Here is a 22,055-nt window from a genome sequence, read left to right on the forward strand (position 1 = left end):
CCTTCAGAGCGGGGCACCCAGCCAGCAGACGCTGCTGCTCTTCGCTCTGCCTTCAGAGTGGGGTGGTGGCTTATGTACTTGTGGTGGTGTGGGGCATAAACAACTAAAGACACAAAGTGGGGGGGCAATCAAATAAGATTGAGAACTACTGGTTTAGGTTACACTTTCTGAATATTACCAGGAAAGCACCTTCCTCTTTTGCCATCCCATGAACCTCTATGATCTTCTCTGGCCTCTGTTACAATACTACAACTATGTCCTTATCAGTCTGCCCCAAGAGAACAGTTGCCACAGGAAGGCAAGTTTTTCTTTATTCCCTGGAGAACAGTAACATTCAGAGGCCTCCAAATGCAAAGCAAGAAGCAGTTCCAGCCCACAAAGTCACAGGAGCATCCTTGAGCTGCATCCTTCTAAATTACCCAGGTCTTTAGTTTTAGCAACTGATATTAGTCAAGAGTTTAGGATAATACATTTCCTGGTTCTGTCTTGCTTAAGGAACATAAAAAGTTAATGAGCCCCAAACTCTGCCATTTCAGGTTAGGTTAAGTCAAAAGAGGTCAGTGGTCTACTTGCTTTCACTATTATGAAGAGGAGGATGTGGGAGATTTCTAACGAGTGCAGCAGTCTAAGGAAAATCATAAGCCTTTTTTTGTATTTTGTTTGCCTCCATTTTTGTTTGGCCTCTTCTGTGGTATTATGAGGTAGAACCCATGTATTCAGGACAGAGGTGGTAATAGCTGGGAAAGGAAATTTAGGTTTGCTACCTCTAAACTGGGTTTCTGAGCATCATATCCATCAGTCTAGAAGCCCTACTGAGCATGGCTAGGATTAGCAATCACATTTTTTTAGTTAGTGTCTCATTCTCTTCTGAAGTCTCATTAATGAGCCTGTGCTCAATGTTAAGGAAGCCTGGGCTGAGTTGGGAACACAGTAGACAGCATGTATTGCCACTGTCAGGTGAATGCTTCCTCTTGTTTTCCAGCCACTGCTTCAGGCTGGCACTGGAATCACTTCCAGCAGCACTGACTGACACCAGGGGAAGCCATGGCTGGCTCCCCTCAGATGGAAGAAAATGGTACGTCAATAAGGGGTCTTTGCAGGAAGCAGAATAAAAAAGAAAATGGAGAAATTTGGAAAACTTCCTGCCGCTCCAATAAAAATCAATTCAAGTTTAAATATGGTGTAACTACAGCCTGGGTTTACACTGCAATTTTCAGACAAACAGTAGGGAGCAAGCAGGGGAGAACAGGGGCAAACAGCATTGCCTCTCAGAATTTGCTGATAAGTAGGGTCTGCTAGGAGAGGAAGCAGCACACCACACTATGGCATGGTCCTGTATGAGCCAGTCTAAATAGATAAACATCAGAGAAACCCATCTAGCCTTGAAGTGGAATCTGCTGCTTGCAATTGTTACTCTTTAACTGGGACCTAGGAGTCTTTGCCATATTTATACATGTGTAATCTTTCCCCTGTTGCAGTTGCTGTCAGATTGTTTCCTCCAGCTACAGAGTAAGTGTTGCTGAACATGAGAGCAGACAGAATAGCACAGTGGAGAGCTGCTGTTTTTGTCACTGGCAAGGGAATTAATTTCAGCCTGAATATCATCTTGCTGATTAACAGGCCTAATAGGAAAACTCAAGTTAAACTGCATGTAATGCTGATCTAGCATTTCTGGAACCCTGTTCTTTTACATAGCAATAGGAAGGGGGTAAAATATTTGTCCTCTTTTTAAAAGTCTCCATAAACACCCACATAAAATGAAAACCATCATGTTCATAATTAAGCAGCAGTCCCTAGTCAGGTGACTGAGTGCTACATGAGTATACGTTGCAGAATCAGACTTATCTTGGGAAACCAGTTAATTCCTGGGTGGATGTCACTAATTTCCTGTGGGATTTTTTTACTCCTTTGGGGGTGCGGAGATGAGAGCACCAAAATAGCAGGGCGAAGAGTCTAGGCAGGACGTTGGGCTGTTTTGGGACTAAGAATAGATTCCAACTTGTCCCACCTCCTCCTAGATGGGAACTCCTCCCCCAACTTCCACCTGTCATTCTGGAAACAGCAGGGATCAAGTAGCGCAGCAGCGGCAAAGGTGAATGGTTAGGAGTTTTATAGCTTTCAGTTCCTCCATACAAGTAGACAAGTGGCCAGATGGTCAATGGATTTGGGCATCAAGCATAAGATGCTTTGGCTGCTAAAACTGCCCTTTTTTGGTACTCAGTGTGGGAATGGAGGCAAGGATTTCTATTGGAAAGGGAAGGACAGGGGAGGGCCTGGATGCTGGTGGGGCATGGAACTCACTCTGGAGATGAGGCTGGGATAGGAAGGGAAGATGCATTCAGGAGAAGAAGACCCAGCCTCATTGCCTTAAGGGTTAGTTCATCCCACCTTACACTTCCTTCATCTAACTGCCATTCAAACAGCTTGTCATGTTGCTTCCCAAGTTTCTAACCCTTAACTAATTCAACCCAATTTAATGCATCATTTTCCCTACATTAAACCTTTCACCTCATCCCATGACTTTTTCCGCTCTCAGTAGTGAGGCAGAGATACCTACTGGAGACCTGCCTACAAGTGTTGCAGATATTGCTCCACTCTTGTACTTCTAATCCCTACAGAAATTAAGAATTTAATTGCATATGGAGGCCCAGGAACTTCTCTGGGAAGAGGGTCAGGAAGCAGAAGCATGGCCACTCAGAAAAAGTATATAGAAGTTGAACAGTGTCCATGCTGTCCCCTTTCCTAAAGCTGACAACTCATCTCAGCTTCAGCAGCATTGCACAACTCACTGTGAGGTATCCAAAAAGGAAGAGCTTGCTGCCTGGCTGCTTTTCTCCAGGGCTTCACAATTCCTCTGGCTTCTCAGAGGTTCTGTTTTAGGAGGCTATAAGGGGATGACGAAGCTCAATTCCTAACTCACACACTCTTTTTAGAGGCTCCTCATGTCTCAGAGATATGCTGATACCACATGGAAAACTTTGAAAAACAGTCTATTAGAGAAAATGTGGGCCATACAACACATTCTCTGTATTTCTATTCCCCGCTTTTGTTTCAGGCTTTTTAAATAATTGGTAGGGCCATTTTAATCAAAATAAGCTCCTCATTCCTGAAAATGTCGCTCTCTGCCTGACCCTCACAGTGGTCAGGCCCAATAATGGACCAATGCGGGACATCTTTTAACATTTTATTTTCTGAAATATTTGTTGGACCTTAAGCTCTGGGGTTCACCCATTGTTACAAATAACAAGTTACAAGTACATCCCATGAACTATTCCCCCCACATTCATGGAGCTGTCAAGGGTTAATTTATCTGATTGTCTTCTATAAGGATTACATTGAGGAGTCTGAGACCCTGCTGTACATTGCCCAGTAGTCTTGTGTTGCTTTCTCTTTTTTCCTCCACAGATGTTAAAAAGTGGTTTACTTTCCACGCCTTAGAAATGGGTAAAGTCCCGGAACGGGGTCTAAAGAGCTGGAGGTACGCAATACCAGAAAAACCATGCCAAGATTAAACATTGTGGGCCAGTTCTTCAGCTGGTGTAAATCAGCGCTATTCCACTGAAGTCAACACAGCAACGCCAGTTGTACCAGCGGAGGATCTGACTCTGAATTCAGTACATTCTCTCTATGTTTGGTAAAGGAAGGGAGCCTGCAGGTGGGATGAGTTGGGGAGATGGGTGGTGGAGACGAGAGACACAGGATATGCTGTACAGTCAGTCAAACAAGCATCCATAAGAAGCCTATGCATTCCTCCTCTGTAATGTACCCATTTGGAATTCCTGATACCCCAAAATGAACTCTTTATGTTCCCATGTGTACAGTGTACTCAAAGACAATAGTACTCACCCTACCACCACAATTATAAAATCTAGTAAATTCCAGCCATTGCGGAGGTAAGCATTGGGGTGAAAGAGAAGTCCATATGCTATTACTTTTAAAAATGCTTCCACTGTAAAAATTATGAGGAAGAGATATTCCACTCGTTCCTGGAGAGAAGACAAAAGAAAAAAAGAAAGACAACCATTAGCTCAGTGCTGAAAAACAATGGGTAAAAATCTGTTTACCTTTTTAACATTTTATCTCTGCAGCCCTCTAGTCACTGGCCCACCAGAGCCACTTCAGAATGTCCAGTGCTAAACCCCATTACTTGCCAATGAGCTTTTCCTCTCCGTATTGTTATTTCTGTGGCTAGCTTGATAGGCTAGCAGCAGTGCAGTGTGTTTAGGATGCAAGTTTCATGTTCCTTGATTTGTCAGGAACTGTAAACTCTGCAGAGACAGAATGCTCAGCGCCAGTGTTGGGAGGCATCACTCTCTAGTATCTTGTTCTCAGGAGGATGTATTGAGAGGCACTGATAGGCTCCAGAGTGAGCTGTGTCCAACCCTCTTGGAGGGGGAAGGTGGCTGGATTTGAGGCTTTGTGGAGAGAAGGGGGAAGAAGAAGAGAAGCCCGCTGACTGACACCACCCCCCCCCCCAAGAAAAACTGTCATTCTTTTAACTTGTCTTGTGAGATTGCCTCCTACATTGTTAGGGAAAAAACTGATGTAGGAATGTGATAAATGATTTACTGTTCACATGGATTCATTAGCACTCAGTGCATAGTCACCATCATTTTAGTGATTTCATCAGAATATTCACATGTGCAACTTGTGAAATGCAATCCAGAGTTTCGCACATGCAAAGGAAGTCATCTACAGTGACAAGACACTCTGATTCAGCAGGGAAGCTTTAGGAGTCCAGATATGGGTTTAACCTCTCTCTTAACTTTGGATTTCCTATTCCCAGGATGGCGGCAGAGCAGCAGCACTGCTAAAGTGACAGGGATCCCAGTCCCCTGACCCACTTCCTAGCCAGTCACCGCAAAGGCACTGACAGCAGCCTTAGAAGATAATTAGCACTCAGCTGTCCCAGGATCAGAACAGTCATCTAGGTATCTACACTGAATCTGGGAGTGAGCCTGGGTCCACAGACTCATGCTAGCCTACTAAAGACAGCTGTGTGACAGTGCCTTGATGTTGCGGCTCAGGCTGGAGCTCAGATTCTGAAGCCCATCCCTCATCCTAGATTTCAGAGCCTAAGCTACAATGTCTACATAGCTACTTTTAGCGTGCTATTGTGAGCCCTGCCAACACAGGTCTGTGGGCCCAGGCTGGGAGGCTCGTTCTCAGATGCTGTGTTGACATGCCCCTGGACAAAAAGGGAAAGGATAGGTATAGTCCTCAGAGCTACCAAGATTATATCTACCAAGTCTCCCTCATTGGAGAGGGTCTTATTTTGGATTAATTTTAACTGAAGCCTCTCTATTCAGTAAGGAAAGGTGTTGCTGTGTGTGCTTCGAAGAAGAATTTACAAGCCTCATTCTCACAATCATTTGGAAATCTCATTCATTTAAATTATTACAGCTTGGACACATTGCAAAGTAGGCCCCTAACAATCCCCTGAACTGCTTGGTTGAGATGAAAGTCTGAGATGCATTGTTCAGCCTTGCAAAATTCTCTACAAAATTTACTAGCCCAGGTACAAAAACGACTCCTTCAATCCACCACTATGCTAATAAAAATATCAAATTATTTTTTACTTGCCTATGAAAAAAGTTAGTTACCCTTGAGAGACGGCAAGGATGCATGGCTGCAGTAAATGACTGAAGGTGACCAGGCCCTTGGACTACATATTTTGCTAGAGAGAGAGTCACATTTGAAAATTCAGGCTGTCTCTAGAACACCCTCTCTCGCATGCGGCCACCAGGGGGGTTCCCTGCGGCCACGGCCGTTTCCTGGGGGGAGCATCAGCCCCTCCAATTCGTCTCTATTGCTCCTTTCATGTGCCGCCTCTCCGGAGACGCAGGTGGGACACACAAGACTTAAGGAGCAAGGTGAGGCGGCGAGCGGCGAGGCGGGGGAGCGAGCGGCGAGCCGGCAGCAGGGTGAGGGGGCTGGCTGCGAGCGGGGGAGCGAGGCGGTGAGCAGGGGTGTGTGCGAAGAGGCGAGTGGGGAGGCGAGCGGGGTGGGCTCGGTGGAGGAGGAAGGAGGCGAGCGGCGGGGTGGGAGTCTGGCTGTGAGCGGGGCAGGAAGGAGGCGACAAGCGAGCGGGGGGGGGCCCTGGCGGAGGAGTGAGGAGGTGAGTGGCGAGCCAGCAGCAGGGTGAGGAGGCGGCGCGGTCTGGCTGCGAGCGGAGGAGGTGAGCGGTGAGCCACTAGCGAGCGGGAGGAGTTCTCCTGGCGGGCAGGGCGGTGTCTGGGGCAGGGGAGAGAAGAGGCGAGCGGTGGGTGCCTGGGCGGTGGGTGGAGCCCCCCCTTCTGCCCGCACTCCCCCCACCCCTGGGCAGCTGGAGCCACCACCCCGCCGGCCGGAGAAGCCCTGAGCGCCGCTAGAGGAGCCCCGGGCTGGCTGAAGCCCTGAGACCTGCCCCCCTCAAACCTGCCCGAAGGAGCTCGGGCCGGCCGAAGCCTCGAGCCCCCCCCGCCACGCGTTCCCTCCCCTCCCCAGACCCAAGCCACCCAGATATGTTTTTCATTATTACTTGGACTTCTATGTCAAAGCATTTTTAAATTTACTTCAGAATTGTTATACAGACAACCACTTTTACTAAAAAAGCAAAACAAACAATAATAATAATAAAAAAAGACAAGAACTTGCAAAGCACCTTATTTGTGTTTCTATTCTGTTAGGTCCAGTAAAGACTAGAGATAACTGTGGATGGTTTTTATTATTGAGTCTGCAAAAAACCCCAAAACCTTACATAAATAAATTACAATGATTTGGATGTAACTTTCGGAGAAATAAATAATTTTAGGAAAAAAGTGTCAGTGCAGTCACCGCCAAGAGTTGGTGGCCGCACTCTCAGGCCACCAAAAAATTTGTTGCGAGAACCCCTGCTCTAGAAAAATACAAATAAATAGACTAAACTTTTGGCTCAAGTAGATTCTGCAGTCTGCCCAGTGAAATGATTCAGTGAGTCACTACCTGATTTTGCATCTCTGTTTCAGAATATAATTTGCCAGTTCTCCCTGCCAGCTACTCTGGTGAATACACGCATCACTGCTTCTCTTTGGTGGATCACAGCATTAAAATAAGTCATTACAACATCTGACCCAGACACACTCCTGAACCTCTAAGATGAACGTTCAACTCTAGATCGTTAACAGTAACACAGTGGCTAGCAAAGCTCTTGATTCTCTAGTGGATGACCAAGAACCACATTATCCAGTTCATCTGCACATTTACATTAACACACTATTGTACATGCCCCAGAAATCTGTTTTACAGTAGCATACATGTCTTTGTGCTTAAAAAGGCTGTAGTTTTCCATTAGATAATGGTATCTCAGCGTTGCAGTATGTCCTGCACTTAATACAGGCGATAACTAGGGAAATTATGCACATATTAGGTTAATGTTACTTAGGCTGCGTCTACACTACGCACCTTTTAGTGACACTGCTGGGCCGCTACAGCCATGCCACTAAAAAGGTGCACAGTGTAGCTGCTCTTTGTTGGTGGGAGAGAGGTCTCCCGCCAACAAAATAAATGCACCCCCAACGAGAGGCGGTAGCTTTGTCAGCAGGAGAGCTCTTCTGATGACACGGGTCCTTTTCATTGGTAAAACTTTTGTTGTTCAGAAGGGGTGTTTTTTTTCACGCCCCTGGATGACAAAAGTTTTACCGATGAAAGTGCAGTGTAGACAAAGCCTAAGTTACCTGATGCAATTGTAAATTACAGTGGTCACCATTAACCTTCACACACAGATATATCCAAGATATTTCAGTTTACAGTTACAATACCAATCCTGGTAACTGTTTATAAATGTTGACTTTTTAATAAGGTGACCACTCTGCCTCCAACCTCACATTACTTATTGTTACTCAAATAAATTAGCATACAAGAGTAAATAGCCAACTGCCTGGCCACTGGCTTGGCAACAGATAAGAGCACTGAAATGGTAAAAGGCTTGCTGATTCCTGAAATAGGCTTATTAAATATCCCCCAATTCCCTGGAGCTGAGTGGCTACTTGCTGTGCAAACACTAGGAAAACAAATATTGACAGATAAGTTCCATGCGCACATTTGTAAAGTAAGTGTAAGCGGAGCTGTCAGAGGACCTCTAATAAAAATCAACATGTGATGGGAAGTCTTTATGCAGCGCCTTTTGATTACCACGCGCCTTTGTGCTACCACATGCCTTTATCAGCATGGCATGAGGCCAGGCTACATCCTGCTCAGCGGGCAGCTAGCCTGTGTTAACTCCACGGTGAGGAGACAATGCCCTAGCTAAGAAAGGACAAGAAAAAGTCTGTGGGAATACAAGAGGAACACAGAAATGGGCTCAGCTGGGGAACAATGTGCTGGGAATTAGGCATGGCAGTGCTGCAATTAGGACTCAACTGGCCTTGCTAGGGATGAAGAAACATCTTTAAAATGGAAAGGGAGAGATTTATCTTACTGTAACCCATTCCATTAAGGGCCTCTATACCTCATTGAAAGGGTTTCCAAAGCCATAAGCAAGCCCTGCATAGATGGATCAGCCCTTTTGTTCCACCCCTCACATCCCCAGGGATCACCAGTAGGGTTTGAGACCATAGTCCGCAGATTGCTTTCTGAGGGGCTCCATGTGCAAATGGAGCCCAGCTATTTTGGTGGTGTTATTCCTTGTGCTTGGGCTACCTCACAGGTGGATCTGTGGATTGAGGTGGTGGTGTATTCAGAACAGTTTTTAGTGGACTGGTGCCCATCTTACACAAACCAGTCCCAAAACGGACACCAGCTAACATGCTGGTTGGCAGTCTTAGTTGAGAGGGCAACATTTCAATGTACAGAGACTAAACTGCCTTTTCATTAGTAGAAGTCAAACTTGAAGCAGAGTGCCATGGCGATGTGTGGCAACATGGAGCCCATCCCAATGCCCACTGAATTCAGTGGAAAGACTCAATTTCAGTAGGCTCTGGGTCGACCTCCAGCGCTGCTGCTGCCAGCTTTGTCTGTTCTGACTGTGCCTAGAGAACTTCATTGACCAGAACCTTTCCCTGACATGAAAGGCATTTAAATAAAAACATTAAATAGTCCAGAAAACTCAGAGTAACACAGTACTTTTGGGAAATTCTGGAGCACGCTATCTTCCCCCCCCACACAACTCAGCTCCAGAGCCAAAATTTAAAGAACTAACAAATTACATTTGGTTGGGCTTAGGGCCCTCAGATCTTTTTGCCTCCTCAAGATGCTTATGGAATTATAAACTTATGTTCTGTTATTGTAATATGGCTGTTTGCTGAACGCTGTTGCTGAGTAATAATCTGCCAAGATATTATTATATGTGTGTGTTTGCATACACACACCATCAGTAAATTCTTTACAATGTTCTAGTTAAAGCTGAAAGATCCATAAAACACAAAACTGTAAAATCCTCTGCAATGAACATAAGATACCAAACACTGCTGAGCAGAACAGAGATTTTATTACCCTCTCCATTTAAACTCATGATTTTAGGAACCAAATCCAAAGGAAAAAAATATTGCCCTGTTTTAAATGTGCAGCTACTTTGAGACTATTTCAGGAGGCCACTTTTTATCCATAAGTTAGTTCTGCTTGGAACTGAGAAGGTTTTTTTTAAAAAATCAGTGATATATGTTCACTTCTTTTCGAAACGATAAACCTCAGCAGCTCTCCACTAAGAAGGCAGTGTGGTTTATTGGTTAGAAGACATATCTGGGATTCAGGATAGGGGGGCTCTAGTCCTGGCTCTGATGCTGACTTGCTGCATGAGTTTAGGGAAGGGGAGAATACCTACTGTACTTGACAATCATAGGATTGTTGTGGGGCTTAATTTGTAATGAAAGAGGTGCTGGGGCTCAAGCAATTTTTTTACTTCAAAACTGATGCAGCAATCCCAGAGGTACTGGGGCTATGAACTGCCAAGCCTAGAGGTGCTGGGGCTCAGCCCTGGCAAGCCCCAGCACCAATTAAGCACTGGGCTTAATCAACTCATGGTGATAAAAGTGCTTTGCAATAATTGGATGGATGAACCTTAGATAATTTTCAGCTTTAACTGCCATTACTGGGTGAGCAACCAAAGTGATGCTTATCTTTATTCTAACAGAGCTCAATAGTGTAATTTAGTGCCAGATTAACCCCTGAGGTTCCAGGGCCCAGAGGACTTAGCAGTGCAAGATACCCTGCATTTCCACTCTTTTGGAAAACCCACGATCAATTGGCGCCAGCCCACAGAAGTGACTCATTTCCTCTCCTGGGCAGTCTCTGTTGGCCGGGATCTTATGCAGCTCCAACCTAATTTTAAATATGTCCTCTCCCAGTAGAGTTCTAGGATACTGTTGCTGCCCTGGGGTTGAATGCCCTTTCCAGCCCAATGACCCTCTGGGCTGAAAGGGGGTGCAAACTGCATCCTCTTGTCACCTTCAGAGTTAATCCAGTCCAGAGTGATAAGACAAAACACAATGGCAGATTCAGAGCGAAGTTGGAGATACAATACGGTAAAGAAAAAAAGACAGAAGATACCATATGTTTTCAGCTGTCGTTGAGAAATGTATTCAGTGTCTATGAGGCTGGAATGCAGGATGCATGTTGCAGATGGAGGGAATTGCAGAGCAGAAGGCTTTTGCTTGGCTAGTGGCAAGGCTGTGGCACAACTCAGAAAAGGCCAGGCAAAATGTCTGGAGCGAGTGGGGAAGGGAATATAGAGAAAAACGTTGACTTGAGCTGGTTGGAATAAATCTCCAGATCACGTACAAATGTTCTGTGGCTGGTTTCAGTGCTGGTTATTACAGACACTGGACACAAGCATTAGCTAGAGTAGCTGACATTTTAGCCAAAGCTTCATTTCACCAGAGTTTACGTTACAGAGAAATAGATCACACATTTGCTTACTCTTAATAAAGACAAACGTTAACCTATTGCTAACACTAACATCTGTTTCAAAAGGATTAACACCAGAAACCTCTAATCCCATTTTTCATTGCTGAAGATGTCTGTGTTGTCTATAATTCCTACTGATGTCCTGGGGTAATGATGTGAGTTTGAAAACACTGAGTACATGCAAGCAACTCTGCGTGAACAGGCATGGCGTTCTGGGGCTTTTCCCCATCAGGAGTTAAGTTACCAACCCAGCACTACTTCTGAGGAGCTGACCAGAACTGTGCTACTTTCCCATCTCTTTCTTCCAACATCCTCCTTCCCATCTCACACATGCCATACAGCATTATTAGTTTTTAATATTTCTATTGCAGTAGATACTAAAGGCTTCAATCAGGACCAGGTCCTCACTGTGCTAGGTGCTGTACTGTCCCTGTCCCAAACGAACAGATAACAAGCTAAGAAATTTCAACATTACAAGTGTAACCCTTCTGCCAAGTGGAGTCAGCAGCACCTAGAAGTTACTCTTAAAAATACAAAACAGAACAGGCTCAAGTCCCCACCCAGTAATCTGGGAAAACCCTACCACCATCCCTAGAGGCAATACTCCCTGTCTTGCAAGCACTGAATCTGCGTATAACAAAAAAGAACTTTTAATAAAAGGGAGAGGGAACCAAGCATTAATTTGTGACACCACCACAACCACCTTCAGAAGCATGTGATCATAAGCAACCTGACCTCACAGTGCATTGCGCAGTGTCCTTTGCCTCAGTTTCCCACCTTGCAGTGTGAAATTTCAACGCATGTGCCTTTAATACATCACTTTCCTCTCCCTCTGCTGCACCCCACGCAGAGTTGGCAGTCTTTGGGTAGCAAAGACCCAGAATTCAGGGGTGTGTTCACAAGGTTCACCTCCCACCCTGAGGGCATCACGTAATGCCTCTGCTGCTGCCACCATTTGTCTGCTACCATTCTCTGCTGCCATCAGCCACCTCTGCTTGCTGCTCCTACAGCATCACATTCTGAGGTTCTGCCACTTAACTCAGCTCTTAGTGATTTCAGCAAGCAGTGGGGAACCTCACAGCTAGTGCAGTCTTTGTGTTGTCTTTCACCGTCCCCACACAAGGTCTAAGCCTTAGCTCCTAGACCTGCTCACCAGTGACATCAGTTCTGGGAATCATCAACCAGAAACAAGGACTATCTATTGAGTCTAATCAGCTCTTCGATTAAACACTGGAGAGGAGCTGGTCAAATAGCATCTAGGGCTCTTTGGGCACAGCCCACACCGCTGGATAGGGATAGGGACAGCCACTCATCTTCACTAGGATTTGGCATTCCTACCCCCTGCTTAGCAAGCAAGGTTTTATTTAGGTTGGATGACCCCTTCAACCAGCGCATGCTACGCACAGTTCTGCTGCCCTTTACTCATACAATAAGGATAACAACATTTCCTTACCACTGCATTTGAATACTAGAGTGATTTGTAACCCCAAACCAGCCAACATTAATCATTTTGGCAAAGCAGCTCCATCATGCTGCGCACCTAGGCAGAGTGGGCATGTCTATGCAAACAGGGTCTGGTCCTGTAGTCTTCCCCCAGCTCATCACTAGGTGTTAGGGGAGACCTCATTCAGACTCCACCTACACAAGGCTCTCTCAACTTTTCCCTCTCTCTCCAATACTCTAGTCCTCAACTATGGCATTTCAAAAACTATTTCTCATACAAGGGTTCTAAGTTATAAACAGGAGGTCCTGCCCAGGGATGGCCTTTAAAAACCTGCCACCTTAACCTTACAGATCCGTTTTTGTCAGTATCTGCATTATTTCCTTGCACTTCCTTAAACGTACAATAGGAAATACCTTGAATGCTGCAAATGTTTTGTTATGTAGGGCAGACAATAATGTTTGAAGGGCCACTGCTTTTATGGCACTAATTTATACACAGGTTCAGAAAGATGCAAGGCTGATACCACAGGTTCTGTGCACTAAGAGAAGCAGCCTTTTGCTGACCAGAAGTAAGGAAATAGAAATGTAACATTGGAAAAGGAGAACAAAGAAACTGAGTGAAAGGATCTGTGTTTCTGGATTATGGGTTATCATCAGATCCGAGATATGAATATCTGTTCTATGTGAATATGCTGGCCTAAAGCTGTAGTGAACAACTTTGACCTTTGATGCAACAGAACCACATGTGTGCACTTACAGGATCAACTCAATAAAATATACTATGTTGCTAAACAGACATTTTCAGTTAAGTATACATGAGTGTAGCAGACAAGCATGCAAGAGAATAAAACTATCAAAAAAACAAATAGATTTTTTCCTCATGTAGCATTATCACTGCAGAAAATGGTAACCCTTTTCTCTTTGTTTAGCAGAGAGGGAGGGCTCATAAAATACGCAGCTGTTGAGAATTACTCCATTCACTCTTTTTTTCTAGTTCTGAAACAGCACACACTGTACCTTCTTATACCAGTTCCCCAATCCAGAAAGATCTCAAAAACCCAGTGCTAGAACACTAGCTAATTTTATCCTGCATAACCTGACAGGGGCAAAATATACAAAGAGAAGGCAGTGGATGGACAGTATGCAACAAATCTTGAGTAATTGGAGCATTAAGTAGGAGAGGTCAGAATTGTTTAGCAAAGGTTTTTGAAGGTGCTCAGCATTGGCCTATCTCTACCCCTACTGAAATGGGTGTTTTACCACAGGCTTCACTGGGATCAGAAAGCTCAACACTGAGAGCTTTTGACATTCCCACTCTAAAGAATTAGGGCCTGATCCTGCAATTGACCGTTCCATGGAAATACTATAATCAGTGGGTACTTTAAAAATGCTTAGGATCAGAGATTAGTTTAGGTGCATCAGAGTAGATAGATGGACAAACAGATGTGTTCTGCATGTAGAATTCCCTTTGCCTTCAACATGGCGATTTCATATATCAGGTGCTTGGAGAGCCAACTTCAGTTATTTTAAATGATTAATATCCTGCCCTTGGGCCGCATGTGTACCTCCCACGGATATAGAAAGCAAGCAAGATATCAGTCATTGCAGCCAGTCTTATAAGTGCTCTGCACTCAGAACTCCCACTAAAGCCCTTGTGAGTTTTATACACAGAGGCCTGGCCCCTATCTATCTGATCCCAAGCCTTTTCTCTAGGGTGCTTTCTGAAGAAGCAGCCTAAGGGTTGGGAGGAGTTATTTTTGTGTTCACTAGGGATTGCATTTAGTGGCAGAATCTGATTGTAAATGCAAGGGCAATTTATAAGGCACATAAAGGGCCCGATTCTTCATTCCTTTGCATCTTGTGTAATAATTTGGGTTGATTTTCAGTGACACTTGTGCTCCTAATTCACTGAGGTAAATATGAAAATCCCACCTTTGAACCAAAATGTAAGTCATTATCATTCTGAGCTGGTAACATTTTTCACCCACTTTGCATTGGTGTAACAAGTACACAAGGTTCGGGGCAATGGAGAGACAGACCCAAGCAATTCAATAGGTTTTATAGAGGATTGTGAATTGAAGTTTTGAAAGGGGTGCCCAGGACATACTATTACCTGCATATTTTATAAATCTAAATGAATACATCAGTTTTTAGAGAGACATTATTAGGGGCACAAGAGAAAACTATCCCAATGTGTAGGAAAGATAGGAAGTATGGTAAATGACCACTCTGGTTTAACTAGGAGATTTTTAGTGACCTGAAACACAAAAAGAGAGAGTCAGACAAAAAGTGGAAAGTAGGTCAAAGGATGAAGGATGAAGATTAAAAAAAAACAAAACCAACACAAGCATGTAGGGACAAAATTAGAAAGGCCAAGGCACAAAACGAGATTGAACTAGTTAGGGACATTTTACAAATACATTAGAAGCAAAAGGAAGACCAAGGACAGGGTAGGCCCATTACTCAACGAGGAGGGAAAGACAACAACAGAATACAGCAATGGCTGAAGTGTTAAAGGCCTTTTTAGTTTCAGTTTTCACCAAAAAGTTTAGCAGTGATCAGACAACCAAAATAGTGAACATCTGTGCAAATGGGATCGGAATGTTAGTGTAAAGGGGGTGGGGGGCTAACAGAACAAAAAGGACAAGTTAAGAATTACTTAAGTTAGATGGCTTCAAGCCAGCAAGGCCTAATGAAATACACATAGAATATTTAAGGAACTGGCTGAAGAGATCTGAATCATTAGCGATTATCTTTGAAAACTCATGGAGGACAGGAGAAATCCCAGAGGACTGGAAAAGGGCAAACAGTACCTATCTATAAAAAGGGGAATAAGGACAACGCAGGAAATTATAGACCAGTCAGTTTAACTTCAGTACCAGGAAAGACAATGGAGCAAATAATCAATTTGTAAGCTCCTAGAAGATAATAAGGTGATAAGTAACGGTCAACATGGATTTGTCAAGAACAAAGTATGTCAAACCAACCTAATATCCTTCTTTGACAGGATAACAAGCCTTGTGGATGGGGGAAGCAGTAGATGTCATGTATCTCAACATTAGTAAAGCTTTGATAGTATCTCACATGACATTCTCATGAACAAATTAAGGAAATATAGCATAGGATGAACCTACTATAAGGTGGGTGCACAACTGGTTGGAAAACCATACTCAGAAAATAGTTACCAATGGTCCACAGTCAAGCTGGAAGGGCATATCAAGTGGGGTCCTGTTCTGGGTCCGGTTCTATTCAATCTCTTCATAAATAATTTGGATAATGACATCGAGAGTACACTTATACCATTTGAGAACAATACCAAGTTGAGAGGGGTTGCAAGTGCTTTGGAGGACAGGATTAGAATTCAAAATGATCTTGACAAACTGGAGAAACTGTCCGAAATAAACAGGATGAAATTCAATCAGGACAAATGCAAAGTACTATTCTTAGGAAGGAACAATCAATTGCATAAATACAAAATGGGAAATGACTGCTGAGGAAGGAGCACTCCGGAAAGTCTGGGGGGTGGGGTAGGGAGTCATAGTGGATCACAAATTAAATAGTTTTCCACACTGGGATGTTAGCTGGAGTGTTGTAAGCAAGCCATAAATAGTAAATTTTTCCACTCGACTCAGCACTGATAAGGCCTCAACTGGAGTACTGTGTCCAGCTCTGGGTACCATATTTCAGGAAAGATGTTGAAAAAAATTGGAGATAGTCCAGAGGAGAACAAAAAAAATGATTAAAGGTCTAGAAAACATGACCTATAAGGAAAGGTTGAAAAAACAGTTTGTTTAGTCTGGAGAAGAGAAGATTGAGGGGAGACATGATAGCAGTCTTCAAGAACGTAAAAGGTTGTTATGAAGAGAAGGGTGATAAAATGTTCTCCTTAACCACTGAAAACAGGACAAGAAGTAAAGGGCTTAAATTGCAGGAAGGGAGATTTAGGTTAGACATTAGGAAATTTGTCCTAACTGTAAGGGTACTGTAACAAGTTACCTAGGGATGTCACTGGAGATTTTTAAGAAAGGTTAGACAAACACCTGTCAGGGATGGTCTGGATAATACTTAGTTCTGCCTCAATGCAGGGGACTGGACTAGATGACCTCTGCAGGTCTCTTCCAGTCCTACATTTCTATGATTTAACAATTAATAGACTCTAAAGAGCCATCGTTTTTCTTTTAAATCACCCATCAAAGACGCTTCATTGTGGTGCCTAGTTCTTCTAACCAAGAATGGCTAGACACACTCTATTACCAAACAATACTATTGCTGAGTCATCCAAAGTAGGTCGCTTGTTGCACAAAAGTGACATCGGGAGCGCCTTTCCCACCCTTAATATCCCCAGAAGTTCAGGACCTGAATTCAAATGCATTCTCATTTAGACAGCTAGATGGCTTATTCTTTCATCACTTCAGATGGCCAATTTTACCACTTGCTCTCTGATCGCTGAGCTTAAAATCAAGATCTGGGGAAGTGTGGTACACTGGATAGGGAAGAGAACAGAAAGTCAGGCCTCACGTTCTGTTCCCAGCTCTGCCAGTGACTTACTGTGTGATCATATCACGACATCTTGCAGATTGAGCCATTGCTATCCTTGTTTCCTAAAAGAACTCATGTCTCAATGTGTGTGCCAATGATGTTAGTTCAATCACAGCTATGGTATAGTGCATTAATTATAGCATTCAACTTGGAGAATATAAAACTATTATATTTCAGTTCTATTTAGGTTCCTATACTACGCTCATCACTGAGGTATCTGAGCATCTAGGTACTATTTCAATATAGGTGGGACAAGCAGGCTGTGTTTGGGTCCTGATTCAGATTAGGTATGGGCTAGTGATGTGGTTTGGGTTGAGGGCCTAATCCGGTCTAGGTTCAAATTAGATAGTGCCTATATTGCATGAATTATTCTTCCCAAACTTCAGTCCCCAAAGTCGAAATCCTATAAGTTCAGCAGATCTTTCAAAATTTCTCCTATTTTGCACTAAAACTTGGAAATAATGGCTGTTCTCTTGATTCTGGCTATATATGAGCTAATGGCAGAAAACAGGTCCCTTCTGGGGTTTTTTGGACAGGCTGGGATCTGGAGATTCAAATCCAAACCTCTAAAATATGAAGAAATTCAGATTCTACTTTCAAGTTCATTATTTCAATTAAGCAAAAAGTAACTGTTACACTATATTCTTATCACACTGATCTGACTTTCCCCTCTTCCCACATTGTCCAAGTTGGAATTCCCCCTGTGCAGAGGGCCAGCCTTAGGCCTCTAATCATTTAAATCCTCAACATAAGGATTAAGCTGTTCATTGGCCTTGTGCTGTTTTTGCGACAAGGGGAGATTTCAAGTGTGGAATTTTTTGCAGGTTTCCCTTAGCTGGTTTCAGACACAGATGCAGTCCAGAAAATTCTCCCAAGGTTAGGACAGCCATTTGTGGTGCTATCCTCAATTGCCCAAGGCACCAACCAGTGATTAACGACAGAATACCAGAGGCATCCATTTAAATCAAAGTGGCTTCAGTATGACAGCTACATCTAATAGATCATCATGGAGCGCATCGTGTCTCATTTGGCTCCCTGAATTACTCATATGAATTGCACATTGGCTGCTCACCACACTCAGGTGTTTGGATTCACTCACAAGCTCAAATGAGATACAGGAATCCACAAGCCATAAAACATTTCAGAGCTCCATTTTATTAATACTTTATTATTATTTAAACAATCCCATGCAGCCTAAGCCTTTTGAACTTGAAAACATGTTGGTGTTAAATTGTCAAACGTTTCCCTGTCGAGGAAGAACAATGAATACACTATGCATGGGAGGGGAATTTTTGAATAACCCATAATGATAATGCCCCCTATAGAGGTTTCTGGCAGTGTTTCCTTGCTGCTGGCCATTTGTGCAGGATACAACACCACACTTGCTCTTGTACACAAGCTATCATGATCACAGTGTTGTCAAGTCTCATGATTTTATTTTCCCTCTCATGCTGGGATGTTTTTTAAAGCCCCAGTTCCTGGATGCATCTGGTTTTCATAATATTAAAAAAAATTGTAGCCTTTGTGTTTGCAGAGAAAAGCTTGAAAATGTGAACCCTAGAAGTTCCAACCGCAGAAATCAATCTCATGATTTTGGGGATCTGACTCATGATTTTTTAATGCTTGGGGTTGGCAATTCTGTGATCATAATATTCCCATCCTGTAGTTCTGTCCTGGTTCCCTATGAATAAGTGCATTGACTACGGAAGCCTCCTGCTTCTGTTTAAGGGTCATATTTTCAAAAGGGCTCAGATCCTCTTTAGGCATTATCAGCTGGGCTAAATCTTGCTCTGGGTCAGGTATGGCCACCACCTTCCATACAGACTAAACACAAAGACGACTTTGCAATCAGATAGCTGAAACAATAGTAGTTGCGCTCAAAAACAGACACATGGAAAACGTGAGTGGAAGTTGAATCACCTGACCCAAAGGGTTTCAAATGCAGGGCTAGGATTTGGATTGGTGGAACTGTTTTGTTCCATGTGTGTGAGAAAGAGAAAGACACAGCACAAAGCTGAAGTACCAGAGGACAAGGAACAGGAAAGACGACAAGGAGGCCCAGCCTGGAAGCAAGATGTGGGGCCTTGGGAGAAACCTAGATAGGCAGAATGCTGGCTGAAAGAGTTTGATGCTTTGAGCAAGGGAAGTGTTTCCTACCACTTGACTCCTACTGTGTTCAGAGAAACAGGACTTTGTGCATTCTTTTTAAATAATCAAAATTGCATCAAAGAAATACCTGACTATCATCAAGTTCTCCTCCAAACTGGAACCACCTACAAGGCCCAACATTTTTGGATAGCCACTTGGGTCAAAATGGCTAGCAGGCACCCTAATGTGTGCCCAGATTTCTCAAGGGCATGTTGGGTGTGGAGGTCTTTTGAAAATCTGGCACTAAATTCCTTAGTGGTGAGAAAAGCTGATAGGCAGTCTGAAAACAGACCTGACAAGTGTCTGGTCTTTCAGAACATCCCTTCTTAACAAGGTCACAATCCTGCAAGTTACTGAGTGATTCCAGAATGTTGCAGGCTGTGTTGAAATACCCTGCTGAAGCCAATGTGAGTTTTGCCACAATCTTCATGGGAAAAGGATCACCTTCTTATTGTGTTGACTAAAGGCTACATTCACTATCACGTGGTGTTCCCTTTGTGACACTTAAGTGTGTGCAAACCTCCTCTAAATCCCCTGATGGGTATACTACAGAATGGGGGAGTTCCCAGCAAGAATGGAGCCAGCAGATCCACATACGTACTATGCCTCTCTCCTAGCATCCCCTGGCACAGGGGATGTATTGGGAGCGAAAAGGGGCAGGCAGGGGAAATGTACAGAGCTCAAAGCATTCTGGCAATCCCCAGTTGGTATTTGATGCCTAAGGAATAACAGCCAACTAGCAAAGTTTAGAGCAGCCGTAAAATTGCTTGAAACTGCTCCAGGGTCAGAGCTGAGAATCAGGGAGCTGTAACCAACTCCCTGATGAGAATATGGCCCCGAGGAAGTGCTGTACTGGCCCAGTGAGCATAGAACTTTCTCCTTCTGTAACCTAGTACAGCCTATTTCTCCCCATTTCTAAAATACATCTTTCAGAGGCATTTTAATCTGATAATTTGTGTATTTTATGATGCTTTATGTTTTTAATCTGCTATGATTCTTTTATAATTGTTTATGCAGAGCAGTGAATGCCTCAGCAGGGAGTGCTTCATAAATAAATGGAGATATAAATAATCTAACTTCTCCCTCCTGAAATTTCTAAGCAAACAAGGTGGCCCTAAGGTCCCGTTCTTCCTGTTTTAAGGCTGTGTGTCATTTTCTTTCACTTGCTTTTTGTGTGCGTGTATGACCTTTCCTTTTCATGAGTAATAGAAGGGCATATTTCACATTCTGTTCACACTGCTCACAGCAGACAGGGAAAAACACAACTGGAGGGAAAGAAAAATGAGAGCCTTGTAGCTTCTTCATCTCCAACTGTCTTTCCTTTTACAGCGCAAAGAATTTGAGGTTCTGTTTATTACTCTGTAGTTTTATGTTATTTGTTTGCTGCTTGAATGGACAGGGCACATAAATGAGAGCGCCATAAGGATCTGACAACCAAACCAACCTCATTATATTATCTTAATGGAAAGCTAATTGGATGATTAAAAACTGATCTGCTTCATGGGGAAAAATTAGTGGGTGCTCTGCACCCACCAGCAGCCAAGCTCCTGTTCGGCAGCATAGCAAGCTCTAGGGGAGAGGAGCGCAAATGTGGCACGCTCAGGGGAGGAGGCAGAGAAGAGGTGGGGATTTGGGGAAGGGGTTGGAATGCAGGCGGGGGGGAGGGGGGTTTGAGCATCCTCTGGTGCAATCAGAAGTTGGTGCCTATGCTGTGAATAGAGATGAGTCTGAGGTTCTTGTTGACTAGACAGAACATAAAAGTCCTGCTGCAAAGTGACCAGCTTTTCTTTGGGAAAAGAGAAGTGAAAGATGCAGTAAGTTTTAGTAGTCACTGCTAATTTATTCTCCAAGAAGTTGAGGTTTTGGGCCTGATTTTCAAAGTTTTCTTCAGGTATGTAGAATGTACTGTATGTTTGTTCACCTTCCAGTCATTAGCACCTGTGAATGCAGGGGATGGATTCTAACAGCTGTGTGTGCACAGGTATTCAAATCTATCAAGTGCCCAGGTTGAAAAGTGCACTCACAGTTGACTTGGGGATGCTCCCACATGGAGACCAATTTGAAATGTCTTGAAAAAAAACAAAACACCCATACTTTGTCTTTAGAAAAAGACTCTTGCTACAGAAGTATACCACCACCAGTTAGGAAAGGAATATGAATACACTGGCCATAGTGAACACACCTTTGACACTTTTGCTTTAAAAATCCATGTATTTTCCTCTGAAGAAACATAAGCACATATAAAGGTTTCAGAGTAGCAGCTGTGTTAGTCTGTATTCGGAAAAAGAAAAAGGAGTACTTGGGGCACCTTAGAGGCTAACAAATTTGAACATAAGCTTTTGTGAGCTGTAGCTCACTTCATCGGATGTATTCAGTAGAAAATACAGTGGGGAGATTTATATACACAGAGAACATGAAACAATGGGTGTTAACATACACACTGTAATAAGAGTGATCACCTAAGATGAGCTAATACCAGTAGGAGAGCTGGGGGGGAGGGGGGTTAAACCTTTTTTAGTGATAAATCAAGGTGGGCCATTTCCAGCAGTTGACAAGAACATCTGAGGAACTGTGAGGGGGAGGGGAGGAATAAACATGGGGGAATAGTTTTACTTTGTATAATGACCCATCCACTCCCAGTCTCTATTCAAGCCTAAGTTAATTGTATCCAGTTTGCAAATTAACTCCAATTTAGCAGTCTCTCGTTGGAGTCTGTTTTTGAAGTATGTAGGTAGGAATGGCGGTCAGTAGGTTTCCGGTATAGGGTGGTGTTTATGTGACCATCACCTACCTACATGCCTCCAGCTTTCATCTAGACCACACCACACGATCCATTGTCTATAGCCAAGCTCTATGATACAACCGCATTTGCTCCAACCCCTCAGACAGAGAAACACCTACAAGATCTCTATCAAGCATTCTTACAACTACAATACCCACCAGCTGAAGTGAAGAAACAGATTGACAGAGCTAGAAGAGTATCCAGAAGTTACCTACTACAGGACAGGCCCAACAAAGAAAATAACAGAACGCCACTAGCCATCACCTTCAGCCCCCAACTAAAA

At 43.6% G+C, this 22,055-nt stretch overlaps 1 protein-coding gene across 2 annotated transcripts in view; it reads right to left on the reverse strand.

Moving 5' to 3' along the window:
- Positions 1-22,055, reverse strand: part of CACNA1C (calcium voltage-gated channel subunit alpha1 C) — a 709,385-nt gene that overhangs the window by 264,391 nt on the left and 422,939 nt on the right. For both annotated transcript variants that reach the window (XM_077827237.1, XM_077827230.1), the window contains exon 4: positions 3,847-3,986. In XM_077827237.1, the coding sequence (XP_077683363.1) occupies positions 3,847-3,986 (140 nt within the window). The remainder of the gene's footprint in view (positions 1-3,846; positions 3,987-22,055) is intronic.

This window comes from Eretmochelys imbricata, chromosome 1 (assembly GCF_965152235.1).
Source record: "Eretmochelys imbricata isolate rEreImb1 chromosome 1, rEreImb1.hap1, whole genome shotgun sequence".
Taxonomy (NCBI): Eukaryota; Metazoa; Chordata; order Testudines; family Cheloniidae; genus Eretmochelys; species Eretmochelys imbricata.